Here is a 20,154-nt window from a genome sequence, read left to right as displayed (position 1 = left end):
ATTAATTTTAGTAGACATATGTTTAGGAGTAATGCAATGAGAAGTTTACATTTCTGAGATATGATTTAAAGCCGGGTTGCAGACCCTCACATTGAGGAGGCAAAGGCAGCTCTCCAGGCCCCTCTATCCAACCCTCAGGACTCTCCGTAGATCACATCCCTTTCCCCAGGCCACACTCCTCATTGGCCCTGCTCTGTGCGCTCCTTGACTGTTTTTGCCTAGCTGAAACGCATACTTGATAGTGGCTTTTGTTTGTGTGGACTGAGGATGGAGAACTGTATGTGTATAAAAACATTTTTTACTTTTGCACAGCTATAATGTAGCCTGTGGTACAGAGTCTCATCTATTGCTCTGGCCACATCCACTACTGGCATGTGACTCCCCAGGTGGGAATCACAATTAGGGCCTCCAAGGGCTGCACAGAGGTAGCCTACATGAGATCTAAAAGATCCCAATTTCAGTCCTTGGCATCTTCAGTTAGAAGGGTGGGAGAAGGGGTTCTTAAGTAGCAAGACTGGGTGGAAAAATCCTATCCAAGGTCTTGAACTGGGGATGATGAACTTGTGGCACTCCAGATGTTGTTGGACTACAGCTCCCACCAGGCGCAACCAGCATGGCCAATTATCAGGTCAGATGAGAGCTGTAGTGCAGCATCTGTAGGGTCACAGGTTCCCCATCCTTGCCTTGGATAGTCACTTCCAGTAATAAGAGACAGTACTGGACTAGATGGACCAATGGTATGACTCAATCTAAGGCAGATCCTTCTATTTCCACCCTGATTTTCTTTTGAAAGCTACAAAAACATGTGAGACAAATCAGAGGCATCACTAATATATCAAGATTCAAGTATATATAGACAGAACAGATCTTCCTGCTGCTACCAATCACAGGAGTCTCAGAGCCAATTCAAGCATGCAGCAATAATACTATATAATATTTCTAAAACAGTACATGCAGAGACATCATAATTTGAAATATTCCCACATGAGAAAAATCTCCCCATGCATAAAAATGTACCTTGTAAGAGAGAAAAAGTTTAAGCTTACATTTTCCACATCAATTATTTATGGTCAGGGAGGATTTTTCCCATGGAGAAACATTCAAACACCATCTACATTCAAGTGATACTGTCCCGGAACAACTCTATCACACGCTACTTTTGCGGGAACAGGTTCAGAGAAGGGCAACAAGGGTGAGAAGTCTGAGGGGAGATATGATAGCATTCTTCAAATACTTGAAAGGTTGTCACAGAGGAGGGCCAAGATCTCTTCTCCATCATCCCAGTGTGCAGGCAGCAGAATAATGGGCTCAGGTTACAGGAAGCCATATTTCTACTGAACATCAGGAAAAACTTCCTGTTAAAGTGGTATGACAATGGAACCAATTACCTAGGGAGGTGGTGGGCTCTCCAATACTGGAGGCATTCAAGAGGCAGCTGGACAACCACCTGTCAGGTATACTTTTAAGTTGGATTCCTGCGTTGAGCTGGATTTGATGGCCTTATAGACCCCTTCCAACTGTACTATTTTATGAGTCTAGGTTTAAACTGGTCTATGTTTGAAAAGATAATGGAGGTTCATATTGCTGTTTAGTGTCCCAAATGGTGGTACATCCTCAACAATATTTTGTCATGTGTGTCTCTAAACACAAGAAACTCTTCATTTTCACAAGAACTTGTGTGGTGTTTGGTCACACTTCTTTCCACTCTATGATGCAATATGTCTGGCATGCACAGTAATTTGCTGGCACAAGGAGATTACATTAGGAGTTGTTGGTGTGTGTCTACATCAGCAGTAGCTAATCTTTTTCATTCTAAGGGCTACATCCACTGTTGGCCAAGCCTCCAAGGGCCACATGCCAGTGGATGGGCATGCCAAAATAAAGTGGCTGTTGCCAATGTTGGCATAACCACCCTGTACCCACGGGACAGATTTCTCCATCACAGCCCTGGGTTTGGTGGATAGGCTTAAACATCTCCACAAAGCCAGGCACTGTAATGAAGAGGGCAATTGTTGCACCTGCTCTTCAGCAACTGGTCAATGAAGAGCAGAGGCATGTGATATTTACAGCGCCAGGGCTGGGAGGAAAGGTTCCTCTCTGTGATGGGAAGATGGGGGCTGGCAGACCATTTGAATAGCTTGACGGGCCTGATTTGGCCCATAGATTTGCCAACCAGGTCTATATAGTCAAAACATGATTAGATTCACAGGTGTGTTTTTTTAAAGCAGTTATGTGCAAATATTTACAAACAAGGTTGATTTTCTTAGCAAGAGGGTGGTAATGTAAATAAATCACTTATCACACCTTGCTCTACAGGATTCTCTATTACAGTTTATTATACACATTTACACTCCACAAATACAAAAAATATCTGTACACTTCACATTACAGCACGTACTAGCCACCAGTTGCTAGCTAATATGGGGACACTAACAAGGCCACAATACTGCTGCCCTACAACAGGCAGTGGGGCTGCTCTCTTGTTCCTGGGATTGCCCCAGTTATACATTACAGACAGGCCAGCCCTTCCCCAGTCTATAGCCATTTCCCCCCTCAGGATCAGGAAGGATCTCATTTTGCTCCCTGGGTCCAGATGCCAAAGACTGGGCTATCTCCTATCTTCAGCATCATTTCTTCATCTTCATGTCTGCTTCAATGGCGCAACGTCGCCCTCTGGTTCCCCCATCCTAAACAAAACGGAAAGAAAAGGGAAGGCATCATTACTAGCAAAGCTTGGACAAAAATAGAGAGATGGCTGGCTGCCATCTGCATTATCAGGAAAGACTGAGTGCACAGACTGGCAATATCACTTGCTTTCCAGAAAAAACAGAGGATAACCTTATGAAGCTGACCATTCGTTTTGTATCTGAACTCACAAAGGAAAAGGACAACGGGGCACATGTGTGCCACACTTGTTTGGGGACTTTGGGCAGTGATGTGCATAATGATGCTTTTGCTTCATGTGAAAACTTCCAAGTCATTTCTTTTAGTGGGCAGAAGAGGTGCTGGCTAACATACCTGATCAACTGCTGCTCTTTACAGAAGTTCTCTTCCAGGTGGATGACCCTGCCACTATCTCCCTAGCATCTTCTCACAGCGGCTCTCCATGAATGTACAGCAACTAGAGGGTTCACTTCCATCTGCTGCCCTCTCCATCTGGCTGCCTTTCCTCATATGCTTCTCTGTCTTTAATAAATAAGTATTAGAAAATGATCCCTACTCCCATTCCCGTGGGTGAAGGATGAACCTGCCAAAACATCTTTTTAGATGGAACAGCAGCTTTTTTTAATGCAGGACCATGGTTGCTTCTGCATCCATGGAAGGAACAAACAAAACACTGTATTTTAGTCTTCTCGTTGTGTGCAGTGTTTCAAACTATCCCATAGTTTGGAGAGGGCTGGACAGGGGGGGAAATGTCGAAGACTTCAACACAGATTGTTGCAACAGCTCATATGTAACTTGATTTCTCTTTATAGCAGGTGCAGCAAAAAAAATAAATACCTGTACCTGAAACCTGTATCTTTCCTGTGCAATACTTAGAATAATGTTGCAAGTTAGGTAGGAAAGTATTAGTCCCATTTTAAAAGGGAAACTGGTTGAGAACTAGGTAACCTGCCACCACAAATCCAGAAACTCAGTTGTCAGCACAGGGTTGCCACCACTCCTTTCTGCAACCCCCCCATGCCCTCCAAAGTATCCATGCTGCAGGTTGAGCAAAACACTTCTTGCACTCTTTCCCACCTCTGCAGATTGGCACCCACCTTGCAAGTAATACAACTGAGGCTCATACCAAAGGCATCTTAAAAGTATCAGTCCAGTTCCCTTTCCTTTTTAGACACTTAATCCAAAAGAAGAAGGGTTGCAGCTCAATGGTAGGGCATTTGCTTCGTACGTAGAAAGTTCCAGGTTCAATTCCTGACATCTCCAGGGAAGACTGGGACAGACCCCCCTCTGAAATCCTGGAATGGCACTGCCAGTGCAGACAGAACTGAGCTAGCGGGACCAGTGAGTCTGACGCAGTATAAGGCAGCTGCCTACGTTCCTGTGTATCTGTCCAGACTGCGTTGCTAAAGGTCTGCAATGATGGGGCACAAACGCTTGGGGTGGGGATGGGGAAACCTGTCGCTGAAAAGCAGTCAGGAGAGGACATGGGTGGAGGTTCCCCCAACAGGAAAGGAAAAGTTTAAAGAAAATAAAGACACTGCAAAATGACCCATCTCAAGGCTGATTCAAGTATCAGCAACTGGAGGAAATGCTATCTTGTTGGAGCCTCTGAGATTTTATTGGCTAGATTTTGTTGTTTTTAACACTCAACTCTGTTGTGTTTTAAATATTATATTGTATTTTTAAAAAATATTTAACTTAAATTGCAAGCTGCCCCAGGAACACTGTTGTGTTGAAAGTGTAGGTATAAATACAATTAACATTTATGGAAAATATGTAGTTGAAAAATGTGTGCCATGCATAAAGATCATGCCTGCATTTATTTTACTCCCCGGACATGTTCCCACCTCAGATGCACCTGGCAAAACAGACGCACACATTAAATTGCATACTCCATGTGGAGAGTTTTTGCTACACAAGTGTAGGAAAGGATCATGCGTGAAACAACCCTAACAAAGCCACACAACAATGTTCGAGTCTGAGGGATTCTTAATCCATCAAATCATTTGGAGAGAACGAAATGCAAAATGTAAATGTTTGGAAAGAACAAAAGATACAGATGGAAAGCTAGGCCCAGGCAGAAGGTGCTTAAATTGAGTATTGTTGCACCAGATGACCAAGAAGCAGTAACTGGTTAATATGTCTTCCCTACTTTTGTCAACTGGTTGAGGGCCTGCTGTGCAAGACTTGACACAAAAGCTTAGATCTTTTGATAAAGTTTGACCATGTGGAGGACAAAAATAATTTGATCAACCTAACTAGTGATTAGCTTTACTGTAAATTCTACTTAATACAGTCTCTGTGAGTTTATGTTAAGAATCTGTCTTCCCAGGTGAACTCATATTGTTCCAAAGCAACTCCCCAGTGTTTTTCACAAACAGCCATTTCAGGCAAATTGCCATGTATGTGCATTTGCTAGTTAAAAATAACAATCCACTCCACTCCTATTCATTAAATGGTTATTCCCACCCTTCCTCCAAGGTACTCTCCCCTCATTTTATCCTAAATTCAATACAGTAGGTTAAGCTGAAAGAAAAAGTGACTGGCCCAAGGTTACCCAGCAACCTTCATAGCTAAGAGGGGATTTTGAACCTGGGTCTCCCTGGATAGACTGCTGTATTTTTTCTGTTGGTTTTGATAGGAGATTTTAAATATATATTTAATGCAATTCTTGTATTACATGTGGTTGACAATGTTGTGCATCACTCTAGGTGCTATTTACAGGAAGAGTGGTATAATAATGATAATAATAACAGTAATTCACCCTGACTCTCATTTCTAGGGTCTTTTCCTTAAATCTGGAGTTCCCTGCCCCAGAAGCCTATCTCCATCCTAAGGTTTGCAAGACTAGCTAAGACCTCCTTCTAAATTAAGAAGGCTGTTATACCCAAGCAAGGACTGAGACTGGTGTGGATTCTGCATTTAGATATTGCATTGATCTTTGCTTACGGTTTCAATGCGATGCTAGACTTTTTAAAAAAAAGTCATTGTATTGTTATGTCTTACAGAAGGTTTCTCTGAGAGTCCTGCAGGCTAGTAAGGTGGAGACCAACTTTTAGAGATAAATAAATAAATTCAATTTAGGGCTCCAGAGAAAACGAGGAAAGACTGGCAAGTCAGGGATATTATTTTGCAATGTAGACCTCAGTGTGTCTCTTTACGTTCTAGGCAAGAGGTGTTTTGCTTAAGTCAGAGTTTTGTGCTCTACACAAAGCCACAATGATAGGACAGAGAAGGAAGAAATGAAAGAAAAAGGTCTGCACCCAGAAATGACAAAAGCCTCTTTCCTAGGTATACGATCACAAAACAAAGCATGGAAGCGCAGGAGGGAGAGACATTTCTTCTGTTTCAGTGACCTTGACATCACTACAGTACTACTGTAATTTTAGGAAAGCCCCTTGTCATGCAGTGAATGTTCCTGTGTTATTATGTCATGCAAAACATGATCATTATTAAGTACTTACAAAGAGAGAAAGAAGGAAGGCAGGGGAGCCCATGGGGACACTGTCCTGTTAAAAGACAAACAGAAGTAATGAATGGATTTGATGGAAACACACGCAAAGAAGCCAAGGGCACGGCCTCCATCATGGCCTCCATCCAGAACTCATTCCCATCGCTTCTAACAGGCTCTTACCACACAGCAGATATGGGGATACCCTAGCTTGGCAGCAGAAAGAGCTCCAGGACAAAGAGGCTACAATCCTACGCACACCTACTTTGGAGTAAACCCCACAGAATTCAATTGACTTGATACTGAGTAAGGTGCTTAGGACTGCACTGTGAATTTCCTTTAGGTATACCCTGGGCACTCAAAATGTTAAGCAGCTCCCAGTTCATAAGATGCTACTCTCAGGAGTCATGCCCCAACACATCGTCTAAACCAGTGTTTCTCAAATAGCGGTCTGGGACTCACCAGTGGGCCTTGGGGCACTTGCAGGTGGGCCTGAGTGCTGCACCCTACCCAGTGCCTCCTCACTTGTTTGCCCTGCCCTCTAACTGGGCCTATATAGCCTTTTTGGTCAGACCAATGCCAGAAATTCCTTCATGCCGAGTAGACAGTGAAGTTCAGGAGGAGGAGGAGGAGGAGGAGTGAAGGAATGTTTCCCTCCCCTGAGGGGAAAAGAACCGAGATGGTGTTGAAGGAAATTAGAAAGTGTGATAAAAGGTTAATATTTACTGTTGTTGTTATTATTATTGTTAATAATAAAAAACAAAGAAACAGAGAACAGAAAGGGGAAAAGAGAGGAAAGCTGTTATAGTAAGAAGTGAATGTAAAAGAACCAGAGAGAAAGGATGAAAGAAACTGGCAGGTGGTAGCGGTGGTGAAATTAGGTACTACTAGTGTGAAAGGAGAATGGGAGAAGAAGTTATAGGAGATGGGTAAAATACATATTTGAAAGGCATGTGGGGGTGGAAGGGGAAAAATATAAAAGAAAAAGCCTTCTCTGCTTGAGAGTCTCTGGGTAAGTAAATTTTGCTTAAATGGGGAGGCTGTCTGTCCTCTAGCTTGAGGAAAGCTGAGCTATGGAACTCCTTGCCACAAGGAAAATGCTGTAGCAAAGGATTTTGCAATTTCCAAAGACTGATTATATACCAGCAGAAAATGATGTCAGTAACTTGCCAGCTGATTATGCCAAACTCTGCCTCCATCTGCCCCCATTTTGTGACAGGTGGGCCTCAGTAATTTTCAGTCATCTCAAGCAGGCCCTGGGGACAGAAAGTTTTAGAACCCCTGGTCTAAACCAAAGAACATATATTGGGCTCAGTGCTGGTAAGTAAAGTCCCTTGGTTTCAAGTTTTGGAAAGGTGAAGTTCTCTGGCTCTAAGCCCTCCATCAGATTACGACCTGGAGCTGCTCTTCACACACTGAAACACCAGTCCCATCTCCTCATCGGGCATTAATTTTTCACTTTACTAGATACTGAAGACTGGTGGGGTGGAGGAAGGGAAAACTGCCACAGCCATCTTTGTTTCTATTTAAACCTAAAGGGTGAAACCGCATCTATTCCAAATGAGACTTCTAAATGAAGAATTCCAAAGCTTCTCTAAACCCTTCAGATGAATGCATACATCAAATACTTCAAACCATCACCCCCAAACTGCCCCCACCTTCTCTGAAGCATCTTGTTTCCGAGTGGAATCTCGTCCACGCAGACTCTTTGCACTAATCCCAGACTCAGATGTCTGCATGATTAGCTGTGTGGCTAGAAATTGCTGCAAGAAACCACATAATAGCCATTAGGATTCTCAACATGAATGCAAATTTAGTGGCTTGATACCACAACACTGGAGGCAACTTCTGTTACTCATTTATTTCTAAACTCTACATTTCTTTTGCTTGACTTGGTAACAACAAATCACATGGGGATGGTCACACAGACTCAGCATGTTTAACCGATGTCTTTCTAAGGGGATCTTACAAGCTAATGAGACTTTCGAGTACCAAAAGGAGCAGGCATCTTCTCTAATGTACTCAGCACCACCCAGAGCAAATCAGGATACTACCCAACTGAAGACTTCAGACTGTGTCTTTACCTGAATCTGTTCCAAGACGTCTCGCTGCATTTCCACAGCCATGTGGTATACATCATGGTCAGAGCTGTTGTACATGACAGCATTCTGGAACATCAGCATGATATCACGTTGGAACTCTGCTGTGGTCCGGATCAGCCCATTCTCAATATTTTTCTTAATAGTTGATAAATCCATTGGTCTGTCAATGAAACATGAAACAAACAATTGAAAATTAGAATAAAAATTAATTGAAAAAAAAAAGAAACATGAAACAAGTGTTGCACGATAACATTTATTAACACAATCTAAAATAAAAAACAATTGCTTTAAAACTAGCTGTTCTCCCCTCTTCTGTCTATGCCAAGAAGCTGTGACAGACTCAGCACCAATGCAAAAACTGACTACTAACCTTTGTACAATACTGTGGTAACCTGGAGCTATATCATCTGTCACGGGCTGCAAGAAGACATTGGCATACCTGTACAATGAAAAAGGTATGTGTAGGACTGGCTACTGCAAGCTTGCATGCATACTGGACTAATGGCAGTAGCACAATTCCCACCTGCAGAAGAGTTTCTCAACGTTCTCCCCATTCATTTGCTCAAGATGCTATAGCCAGGGGAATTCTATAACATGAAACCCACATTCTATAAGTGGAGTTGCACAAAGAAGAAACTGCACACTCGATGCATATTTTTGTATCAGTTCTATCAAAGCATAGTTGGCAAAGTCCTGGCAAAGCATAGTTGGGACATGAAAAGCATGGATATTAAGCTGCAGCAGATATGCAAACTCAGATAGATGAAGTGGACGTTTCACTGAGTGAAGATGTGAGACCCTCTGAAAGTGGAAGCTAGGCTACCAGAAGTCTCTTCTAGATGCCCATTGGTTGTGGAAGCACGTAAGAAGATCAGCCAACAGCTTTTCAAAGTTTTTTACCCTAGCCATGAGTACATGGCAAGTTTTTTGAGTTTACTTTTTAAAGTGACAGCTTAGATGTTCCATGATTTGATAGAGGTTGCCAGATTTTGGGCTAAGGACTCTCATAAAAATGCCTAGGGCTGCAACATTTAATTGATTAATTTGTGAGATTGATCCATTTAAAAACATTTTTGATTAACTAAAAAGATGTTCCAATTAATAAAACAAATTAACACACACACATACACACAAGTATGTATTACGTGCAAGTACTTCTCAGGACTGTAGAAGGCAAAATCCATCTTAAAAAGAAGCATTCCCTCTTCTCTCTCACGCAGGAGCGAACACCTCTTCTAGGATGGTGAGTGCTACAACAGACACATGCAGCAGAGTCTCTCTGCTCTTCCTACATACTGGGGCACGGGTGGCCAGATGATTTACCTGTGATTGGCTGCTGCTCTCCAAACCAACATAATAGCTTTTTTCCAGATCTTCTGGGCCTGAATGGCCTCCTGATCCTCACTGCAAACAGAGCTGGACAGAGAAAGGCATCTATCAAAAAAGGATACCCAGAGGCTTCTAGAGCAAAGCATACAGAATTATGGCCAAGCAACTAAGCATGATTCCCAAGATGTATCCCCTCCTTTTTCAAATTTCTCCAAGTTAGCAAAAAAGATGGCTGGTCTCCTAGCAGCCAAAGTCATACAATCATAGAATTGGAAGGGGCCTATAAGACCATCGAGTCCAACCCCCTGCTCAATGCAGGAATCCAAATTATGACTAACCATGAGGCTCCTCCACACAGTAACAGAAGCCGTAAAAAAAAAAAGTCCTTAGAATGATACAGGTCTCAGCTAATTCACACTACAGACCACTGTGTAAAGGGACAAAGTTAGTCTCAGCCTTCAGCAGGCTAGCAGCATGCTCTGGGATATTTAGTGAGTAGCTGTAGGTTCACTAATACTCACAACTGTGAGGAGGCAGGGCTGCTGGGGATGGAATCAGCCAAAGTGTGAGACTGCAAAGGCGCATTATGGATACTGAAGCCATCATCACTCTCACTCACAGGGGGCTCATTGTCCATTTCTGAGAGATATCCCTCACCCTGATCTTCCTCTTTGGGCTCTTCCAGGCTGGCAGCCTCACTGGCACCATCCTCCTCATCCTCTTCACCCTGAGATACAGGATTAAAATTTCAGGAAATCAGCAAGTAAGATGCAGCTGATACAGCACCTGCATCAGCAGCCAAAGAGAACAGCAGAGGAAAAGGAAAAGCTACAGGCTCAAATATCTCCCAAGCATGCCAGGAGTACAACATGCTCAGGGAGAATCCCCTTTCAGCCAACTTTCCCACACGATTCTATCTGCATGCTGAGATTGTCAGAGGGAATGCTGTCCGATATTCCCCCTGTCATCTAAAATCATGGGGCCTTCTCAGCAGTGGCACCTCCACCGGGAAGCGCTTGTAGCATCCTCCTTCTCCTCCTTTTGACGGATGGTAAAGACCACTCTTTTCCATCAAGACTTTTATACCAATCGAGGTTTTTGTTTTCTGTTTCTTCCCTCTTGATTTCGGTAATTTTATGCTGGCTGCTTAACATTGGTAGTGGACAGTCAGTTTCTGACACGTTTGATTAAGACAAAGTCCCTGCCCTCAAGCTTACAATCTAAAAAGAAACGACACACCAAGAAAAGAGGTCGGGGTGTGGGGAAGGAAACTCTTGGTACACGGTCTTTGTTCAACCTCCTTCTTATGAGCAGCCGGGATGGAAAATGTCAAGGAGAAGAGGCACCCAAGATTGCCAGTCTCTCTGCTGCTCTGATGGCATGGCCCGGCATTCCCGCTCCTCCCCCTTGGCCACAGCCTGATGTTAAAATGCTGCTGCCACATATAAACTATATTCCATTTTGCTTTGTTAATTATTTTTGAGGTCTTTGGCCAGAAAAGCAGGTTAGGAATAAATGTTAACACACGTAACCTATCCACAACGGAGGCCTGGACTCCTGCCTCCAGAAAGATTAACCGAGATCTTCCTTCTAGACTGAGATTTCTGGACACCCACTATATATTGGGATGGCCTCCCAAATTAACTCTGGCTTTCTCCACCTATGAACTCAGATGCAAACAGCTGGCAACTACTTTCACCCTGCACGTATGTCAAGATTAATATGAGGGTAAATAAAATACCTTCAGCTGGTTCTCAAAAAGAGCTTGGGCTTCCTCCTTCATCGATTCTGGGAAGAGAAAGGAAAAAGAAAAAAAAAACCGCATCTTTAACTCTAACAAATGCAGGCAAGCAGACATCTGGCTTCCTCCCTCGCAGTGTTTCTCCTCCCCAGTAACCCAATTAGGTTACCTGCAAGCTCGTATTTGTGGTGAAGGTCTGCCTGAGAGGAGTCTTCGCTTGCACTTGGAGCATGTGGAGAGGAAGTCTCATCGTCAGGCGGGAGCTAGAAAGAAAAGGAATGGCCTAACATGAGCAACAGGACCAGCTTCCTACTGAACTCACCATAAAGCCACATTTTGTACCATAAGGAGTTCAAAAGGAGACAGTGGGGGCAGAGTGATGGAACAATACAGCCACATCCCCAGGAAAGCCCTGCACATCCGGGCAGGTGACTCCCCAAGGATCTAACATATGGCCAGAACTGAGTGCATGTTGCAACCCCACAGGTGCAAAGTAATGGAGAGCGTAGCATTCGGCTTGCTGAGAACCCAACTTTCAATTAAAGAAAGGGCTACTGCACAATATACTTGGTGGACAATGTCTTCCAAGTGAGAGGGAGGATGGAGTAAACATTCCCAAGGGATTGAGGATGGGGCTTTAATACTCCATGCCATTCACTTCTGGCTAGCAAAACAAGAATAAAGTGTGTCTTCCCCACACCCTGCAAAAAAACATTAAGCAAATTTGCTCAATATATACATGTAAGATGTTTCTTGGAGTAAAATCTGGGAATGCACCAGTGCAGAATGCAATTTTTTTTTACCACAGAGCAAACGGTCCTAAATTTGGCCAACAAATAAAGTTGTCCTTTATTGTGCACTAAGCATAGATATGAGAAACAACTTCAAACCAAAGGTCTCTCTCTTTCTCTTCCATTTCTCATTCATCAGCCGATTTTCCACACATGTGACTCCCAAGAAGCTGCTTTCCTATCTATGTACCTCTGTCTTCACTGTGACATGATCCATTTCATCTTTTGTCGATTCCATCTCTATTTCAGAGCACTCCAGACCACTGACCCCTGTGTCTTCATCTTCAGGGACTTCACTTGTTCTGGTTGCTAGTGCAGAAGCTTCCTCAGAGCCTAGATGAATCTGCCCCTGCTCAGAAGGCTCAGTTTTTATTTCTGTTCCCAGATCCCCAATGCTCATCAGATCTCTGATCCCCTTAGCCTCTGACTCCTCACAGTCTGGTCTCTCCTGCTTTACAGTGACAGCTATTTGGGGAATCTGATTCTGCTTCTCGTGCTCCTGTTGGATTGGATGGTCTCGTTGAAGTGAGTGCTCCCAGGGGCCAGTCAGTGACTGAGGATCCTCAATCTCTTCACAGAAAGCCTCTACTGCTGCAACATCCAGGACTTCAGAATGGTCGTCCACCTTTACCAACAGTGACAGAGATAGCAATAATAGACCATGATAATGATAGAGATGTAAAGACCTTGCAATAGAATCAGCAGGGACTACCCCTCTGTTCTACAGGCCAAGATGCTGAACTCTAGGGGAGAGTATAGGTCTAGTTCACATGTCACATGAAACCATAGTTAAAATAATGTGAACGAGCCGTGTGCTAGTAAACACTGCTGAAATTGAGAGTGGCCCCTGTTCCTGTCGTGTTGGTGGGAAACAAGCCACGCTATGGCTTGCCATGTCATCTAAACCTGGCCTTATGGTTTGTTTCTTTCCAAACAAAGAAGTGGAAGGCAAGTTTTTTTTTCTTTAACAAGGTTTACTTTAATTATGGTTTAATGTGACATGGAAAGCAGATCATAGATTGAAAAACATTTTTAATTCTCAAGATTTTCCAAAGCAGGCATGTTATTACTGCAAGGTGGTACTGAAGCACTAAGAGCCAAATAAACAGGGTTTTGGCCCTATAGAGAATTACAATGAATATAAAACTTCTTTTTGAGTTATTTTTACTTTTGGCCATATAAATCCAGGACTCTAAGAACAGGCAACTCTACTTTCTAGACATAATATCCTACTGCCTTTCCTTGTAAAAAAGTAAAAGGCAGCTTTTTAATTTAAAAAGACATCCCCTTAGAAAATTCCTCGGCTTAGACTGTGGTTTCACACATCCAGCATTCCCGCATACATTGCAAATCTAATACTAGTACATTTTATGTCACCAAATCAAAGCAGGACAAGAAATGATCCAACTGAAATATCAAGTTGACTATCACAGATAGACATATTTATTTTTTCGCATGCCCACTGAAAGGCTAAAATACCTGAAAACAAAACACAACAAATTATGGAATGCAGAAAGTGCAGGATTGCCTTAACCCCAGTCAATGAAATTCAGGCTAAATATTGCCATGTTTTCAAAAGATCCTTAGGCTTTTAGCAATTCTCAAGAAGACTGCACCTTAGCTGGGGCACACTCATGAATAACACCTCATGTGTGTGCACATGTGGGTTTCGTGGACAAGAAAGCACTCTTGGTCCGGGGCCCACACAGTTGCTCACCATGGTGAGCATCCCTACATTCTCTGCCAAACTCCTGTACTTCTCCCAACCTGGAAACCTTGCAAAGCATTTCAGAAGCACTCCAAGCCACTCTGAAACTCAGCATAATGCCCAAGTAAGGGCAGGGTGACCAGAGAGGCCTGTCAGAATTTTTGAGCTGCCTGTCTTGGTCAGCTTTGGAAATGTGACAGACTCGGGACAGCAAGGTCCAGCAATCCTATTGTGGGAAGCACAACCAACCCATACAGGCCCCAAGATCATTTTACCTTGTCCTCAATGATGGCAATGATGTCCCCAACAGTTTCAAAGTCCAGTTCCTCCCCCGTATAGGAAACGGCAATGTCCATCTTCTCAGCCAGATCAAGGTCTTCCTTCCCATCCATGCTGTGGTGTTTGGAAGTCCCTACAGCACCAGATGCCCCAGAACCCAGGCAATCTTTCTTGATGGAATCAATGATCATGGAAATTTCACTGCTGTCCATTGACACTGTCACAGTGTGAGGATCAGGCACTGCCTCCATGGAAACACAGGTGTTGGGCTGACTCACTGGACAAGAGTGACAAGTCAAGTGAAAGCCTGGCAGCTGAGGCAACCAGCAGCATGGGTCAGATCAAGAAAATCAAAATGCGTTCTACAGCCTCAAATAAAGGCACATGCAGTTTGGTGCCCCCTTCTCTCCCCTCCCCCACAACTGATGGAGTCAAAACAGGAGCCATCTCTTTGCATCATAGCCTAGCTCCACCCCCCTTGCTACCTTTTACCCCCCCCCAATCTTTCCTTCATCAGCTCCTGCACCCTGCCTGAAACCCAAGGGGGCCTCTTCTCAACAACTTTGGGCCACTGGCACAGTGTTTCTAGAGTCCTCAGATCAACCGGCTGGCTACAGATTTTTAGACACCCACAGCCCGCATTCATACAGCCCTTCTGTCGAACCTAAGGAGGAAAGTCTTCTGCAAGGTACTGAGTGACATACAACTGCAAGGACGCACCTGTCGCTACACTTTCGGGAGTTGCAGCTGATGGCACAGCAGCTGGTGTTTGTAGCGTGGGAACCATGACTAGAGTTGCCTGAGGCACAGACTCTACAGGGGGAGGCAGGAGTTTGGCTGGAGGTTCACTGGCAACAGCAGAAAAGGAAGCAAGCGATGTGGTGAATTGTGCTGGACCAGCTTCTAAAAGGCGGGAAAGAGTAGGAGCACCTAACAAAAGTATGAAGAAGGGGAAAGGCACATTAGCCAAGAAGCTACAGAAGACGATAAAGCAAGCAATCCCTGGGCACTTGACCAGCTCATCCCCACCAGGGTTGCATATGCTGACACATCCACAAAACTGGCTACAGACAGATGTTCCAGTAGGGCTCAGGAGCACATATAAGAAAGGACTTTCAAACGAAGGGTGTCAGCACTTTACACCAGTAACAGAAATCCACATTTGGCTCCAAGGAAATCCAAACCTGGGGTAAAACCATCACATTTTGGTACGCTGAACAAATCATGGAGATCTGCATAGCTTTCCCTTCATTTGCAAAACAAAATTCAAATTTCAATATTTGAGCATTTGCAGAGTATTTTGATACAGGTGAAATAATAAAGGGGAAGGAAAGGAGGAGATTTGGGGCTAAGGAGGGAAGTTCAAGGCATAGCAGGATGCTAAGAGCCGTGGGGAGCTAGTAACGTATAAGAGGCCTCTGTGTCAGCTCATGGAAGCCCAGCCTTCAGCAGACATGGAGCCTACACACTGTTCTCCTCATAATGTTTGTGGTTGCATGAATATTTTTTTTAAAAAACCAAGATATTCAGAAAGCAATTCTGCATCAGAGTCAAAATCTTATGCCAGATAGTAGTATTTGAGGGGACAAAGACTGATGCAGAACTCTAAAGGCAGGCCTGTATATACACCATGTTAAAAATGCTCCAATTTTTGCACCAAGAGAAAGTGAACCTTGTACAGTGTTTCTGTATAGAAACCTGTATAGATCATAAAGACTTTTCTCCCCACCCCTTCCCCAACATCTGCATTTCCATCAGGCATTACAAACTTTTTACCTTATTTACATTATTTTAAAAGAGATTAGAATATTGTTTTTAAAAGAAAAAGTTGAAATTCTCAGGATGCCTAATGCTGCTCCCGGGACCAGTTTATATGTTTGTACTAGTTCTTTGTGTCTACAACAGGGGTGGGTAATTGGATCATGCTGGAGAGCTCCGAAAGCGGCCAACCCTACGAGGGTCACTTTGACAGGAGGACAGGGCCTCCCTCCTGTCAATCAGGCCATATGACATCAGGTCACTGAAACTTCAAGTTGTGGCTCCAATGAAAGAATCAGGAGGTTGCTTACACTCTTCCATTTTTTAAAAAACTTTTCTGGCTTGAACTTTCCTGCACTTGACATCATATGACATCAAGATGTGGGAAAGGTGGGCAATTTACTGGGGGGAGGGAAGAGAGAAGAACACACTATGGCAAGCCTGGGAAACCCTTGATCCTCCAGAGGTTGATGACTCCAACTCCCATCAGCCCCAGCCAGCATAGTCAACGGTCAGGGATTATGAGAGTTGGAGTCCAACAACATCTGGAGGGCTACAGATTCCCTAGCTCTGCCCTAAGGAAAGCTAAAATGTCAAGATATCAGCCAAACACAGACAAAACAGCAGCAAAACTATCAGTAGGAAGAGAATTCCAAAAATAAAGACTAGTTATAGAGAAGGATGAGTAGGCAAGGAAAGAGGTGAGGCTCAACAAGGACACATGTACCAGAAGAATGGAGGGAAAAGGAGGGAATATACAGCTGAAAACAAGATGAAGGAAGAGAAATAAGTGCATGAAGTTCATAACACAGAGTAAGTAACGTGATGAAATGTCACACATACTCTTGACATGCACATACAAAGTTTTGACTAAAGGCATTGCCTACCAGGCAAATTATCTGGTCTTCCAAGGTCTTTGCTTCCAAAGAATCTTTTCTTGATTTAGTCACATAATTTGAAACAGGTCACACACATTCAAACATCCTCAGTATAAACAGCAGAACAGAAATTACATTCAATAGTAGTGGATTTCCTGCATCGGCAGAGGGATGGACTAGATGACGTTTGAGGTCCCTTCCAACTATGATTTTAACAAGAGAGGAGAAAGAGAAACAAGAACAATAGTAGAATAGACCTACCTGAAGCAGCAGGAGATGCAGGAACAGTAGTTGAAGCAGACTGCATTTCCCCACCATGCAGCCCTGGAAGAACCCCTCCCACCTCCAGGAGGAGACCAGAGCTGCTTGCGTGACCAGAAACAACAGTCATGTCGCTCTCACCCACCTGCCAAAGGACATTCATACACTAAAAACCCATGCACAGACAGTTCCATTGCTATACACACAACAAGGTCTTGCCTGTGTGCTCAGTAAAATTGTTTTAGATTCTTGCTATAGGCTCTGCCAAGATGCTCCTGTCCTCTGGCTGCTCCCTTGTAGCATTTAAGGAAGGTGCCAGCAATGTGGATGAAGTCAATCAAGTACAGATGCAGGGAAGCCAAAACAAAACCCAACCCTCCCTCATTTCCATCCGGAGCAAAAGAACACTGCCTCTCAAGCAGAGAAACTCATGTTAACTTGGCCAGACAGGAAAGCGCAGCTCAAAAAGGAGCAAAATGTAGCACTTTCCTTGGAAACATGAGGGAGATCTTCCCAAGCCCATCTGCCTGATGTAATCAATGCTAAAAGGGACCAAAGGAAACAGGCATGCCTCAAAAAGGCACAAGAGAAGGGGAAGAGAATAACTAAGGTATGCAGAATGACACAAACACCAACTATAGTACGTAAATAGTCCCCATCTTTTCCCCACATGGATGTATGCATATGAAGGGATCCCCACATGGCTCAACGGCAGCAGGGGAGAGGAGAAGAGCGCTCTTGTGCTCAGGTCCTGCTCAAGTTTTCCCATGGCCATCTGGTTAGCCACTGTGAGAACAGGATGCCGGACCAGACAGGCCATTGCTCTGATCCAGCAGGCTCTTCTCATGTTCTTAGCTCTTAGATACCCTACCATTCCACAAAGCAGTCCACTGTGCCTGCCCATGCAGACCTACTAAAGGTGAGAGGAGGGAAGACAGACTTTAAGATCTATGGCACCTGGTTGGCCACTGTGAGAACAGGATGTTGGACTAGATGGGCCACTGGCCTGATCCAGCAGGCTCTTCTTATGTTCTTATGGTAGAGACGGGGAACCTGTGATCCTTTTGTTGAACTACAATTCCCATCAGCCCTAATCATTGGCCATGCTGACTGGGGCTGATGGAGACCAAAAATGCCTGTAGGGCCAACAGGTTCTCCACCCATCCCTGCTCTATGAGGATCCCTCCACATGCAGGCAAGGAGCATGCTCTAAATATATTAAGATAGCAAAACTAAATATATTAAGGCTGAAATCCCATACACATTTACCTGGGTGTAAGCTCCACTGAATTCAGTGAGGCTTACTTTTCAGTAAGCTTGCATAGGATTGCACTGCAAGACATCCATATCATTGAGTAACTGTGTGGGCTTTTCTGTAGTTACTGCACAGTTTGCATGCATGCACTAATTCAGCTGACATCATGCTAATGTATTTGATATACATAGTATACACAGATTAATGTTACTATATGCATCTTGATTATTGTCCCCTTCTCCTCTTTTACAGGAACAATGCGGCAGAATTTACTTAAAATTTTTCTGCCCCACCTCTCCCATACCTTTAGGCAGTTTACAACATACTTTTTGGAATACTAAAGATAGGTCCAGTGAGTGATCTGGGAGGACCAGATGCTGAAGCTAACCATGTGTGATTCTGATCAGTCCCCTTAGGAGTCCCATGTTTGAGGGTAGGATGTAAGGATAATAAATAAAATTTAAAAAACCAAACAACCACTATTAAAAACAATAAAGAAAAAAATAAAAAATCCAAATCTGCAACTGCATTTCCTTAATAAGACTGTGTATGGTCTTCAAGCTTGTACAATTCTTCAAACACAAAAACCATGAACTAAAAATCCAGTTTGTATCTCAATTATGAACTCACTAGGCATTAGGGCAGCCTCTTTCTCTCTCTCTTCTCCTTTTAATCCCAGCAGTTACATGGGGATAAAAATATTGGCCTGCCATGTAGAGTCTACGGCCATACTCCCTGAACATGCCCAATCTTGTCTGATCTCAGAAGCTAAGCAGGGTCAGGCCTGGTTAGTACTTGGATGGGAGACCACCTGGGAATACTGAGTGCTGTAGGCTTAGAGGAAGGCAATGGTAAACCACCTCTGAATACCTCTTACCATGAAAACCCTAGGAATATATCCAAAAAAGATTCATAGGGTTGCCATAAGTCGTAATCCACTTGAAGGCATACAACAACAACAAGCCATGTAGAGTTATTGCACAGATGACTAATACAATGCATGCAAAGTGCTTTGAGGATCTGGAAAATGTACTCTATAGGAGCCAACAGTAACATTATAGACCTATCTAAGCTTTCCCCTTTGAAAAATGCTTGGGCGTTTTGCCCTTCCTGGTGAAAGTCAGTCACAGAGATTCACCAAGACTATTGCATATGTAAGCAGGGAACTCCATACCAGCCTGGGGCTTGTGGGCAGGAGGCTGCCCTTCTTCAGCAGCTCTGAAAGCAGAGGAGAAGGAGGCGGAGTTGCTTTCTGTCCTAGCATCTTTTTCTGGGCTGAATCATCTGTGACTGGGGTCATGGGGGCATCCAGGGAGGTGGAGCCCATAGGGGTGTCAGGGATCCCCATGAAGGAGGCAACTGGGGTGCTGGGCAATGTCCCTGGAGTTACCTGAGAAAGAGAAAAACCACACTGTTCAATGCCACATCCTCACCAACTTGACAAGTCCCAATGACTCCTCCCACCAGGGCCAATGACCAAGCATACCCCAAGCACCTCCTCCATCACTCCTGCTCCCCTCAGCCCTTGTGTATTTCCACCTTTTTATTCCGACCCTAGTCACTGCCACCAAAGTGCATTCAAAATTCTTGTCATGCAGCACAAAGCCAACTTTGTTCTCTGGACAAGGCTGCACACAAGCCATCAACATTACAAAAGGCAAGAAGGAGAGCTGCAGAGAACACTATGTTTCTTAACGGCTTCTCATTCCTGCCAAATCCTTACCCCTGGACTAGCCTCTTCCATAGTGGGTTGAGACAAGTCCCCCAGACTGTAGTCTGCTCCTGGCGAGGTTGAGCCTGCTGGAGAACGGACCATAATTCCCGGAGGTCTTCGTGACGGATTCTTAACTGCCTGACGAGCTAGAAGAGAAAAGGCAGAAAATTCAATTCAAAAAGTGTTAGTTCACAGAATCCCCTTGATAAAATAAAAAATCTCA

At 43.9% G+C, this 20,154-nt stretch overlaps 1 protein-coding gene and 1 pseudogene across 10 annotated transcripts in view; one reads left to right on the top strand and one right to left on the bottom strand.

The window, feature by feature from the left end:
* Nucleotides 1–2,311: 2,311 nt before the first annotated feature.
* The window catches only part of LOC133380423 (bromodomain-containing protein 8-like), a 25,048-nt gene continuing 7,205 nt past the window's right edge, over nucleotides 2,312–20,154 (bottom strand). For 5 of the 10 annotated variants that reach the window (XM_061617651.1, XM_061617652.1, XM_061617654.1 and 2 more), the window contains exons 8-22: nucleotides 19,941–20,077; nucleotides 19,392–19,607; nucleotides 16,963–17,107; nucleotides 14,786–14,995; nucleotides 14,062–14,342; nucleotides 12,269–12,703; nucleotides 11,457–11,550; nucleotides 11,288–11,334; nucleotides 10,068–10,273; nucleotides 9,541–9,633; nucleotides 8,588–8,656; nucleotides 8,200–8,377; nucleotides 7,774–7,878; nucleotides 6,129–6,173; nucleotides 2,312–2,687 (exon numbers count right to left, since the gene is read on the bottom strand). In XM_061617651.1, coding sequence (XP_061473635.1) covers nucleotides 2,628–2,687; nucleotides 6,129–6,173; nucleotides 7,774–7,878; nucleotides 8,200–8,377; nucleotides 8,588–8,656; nucleotides 9,541–9,633; nucleotides 10,068–10,273; nucleotides 11,288–11,334; nucleotides 11,457–11,550; nucleotides 12,269–12,703; nucleotides 14,062–14,342; nucleotides 14,786–14,995; nucleotides 16,963–17,107; nucleotides 19,392–19,607; nucleotides 19,941–20,077 — 2,321 coding nt within the window. In that variant the 3' untranslated portion in view covers nucleotides 2,312–2,627. The remainder of the gene's footprint in view (nucleotides 2,688–6,128; nucleotides 6,174–7,773; nucleotides 7,879–8,199; nucleotides 8,378–8,587; nucleotides 8,657–9,540; nucleotides 9,634–10,067; nucleotides 10,274–11,287; nucleotides 11,335–11,456; nucleotides 11,551–12,268; nucleotides 12,704–14,061; nucleotides 14,343–14,785; nucleotides 14,996–16,962; nucleotides 17,108–19,391; nucleotides 19,608–19,940; nucleotides 20,078–20,154) is intronic. The other 5 variants (XM_061617655.1, XM_061617656.1, XM_061617658.1 and 2 more) reach the window with 3 other exon arrangements.
* LOC133382535 (5S ribosomal RNA) lies at nucleotides 18,936–19,053 on the top strand (annotated as a pseudogene).

Source organism: Rhineura floridana, chromosome 3 (assembly GCF_030035675.1).
Source record: "Rhineura floridana isolate rRhiFlo1 chromosome 3, rRhiFlo1.hap2, whole genome shotgun sequence".
NCBI classification, from domain to species: Eukaryota; Metazoa; Chordata; class Lepidosauria; order Squamata; family Rhineuridae; genus Rhineura; species Rhineura floridana.
The sequence above is the reverse complement of the archived record's forward strand: the minus strand, read 5'-3'. Positions and strand labels throughout refer to the sequence as shown.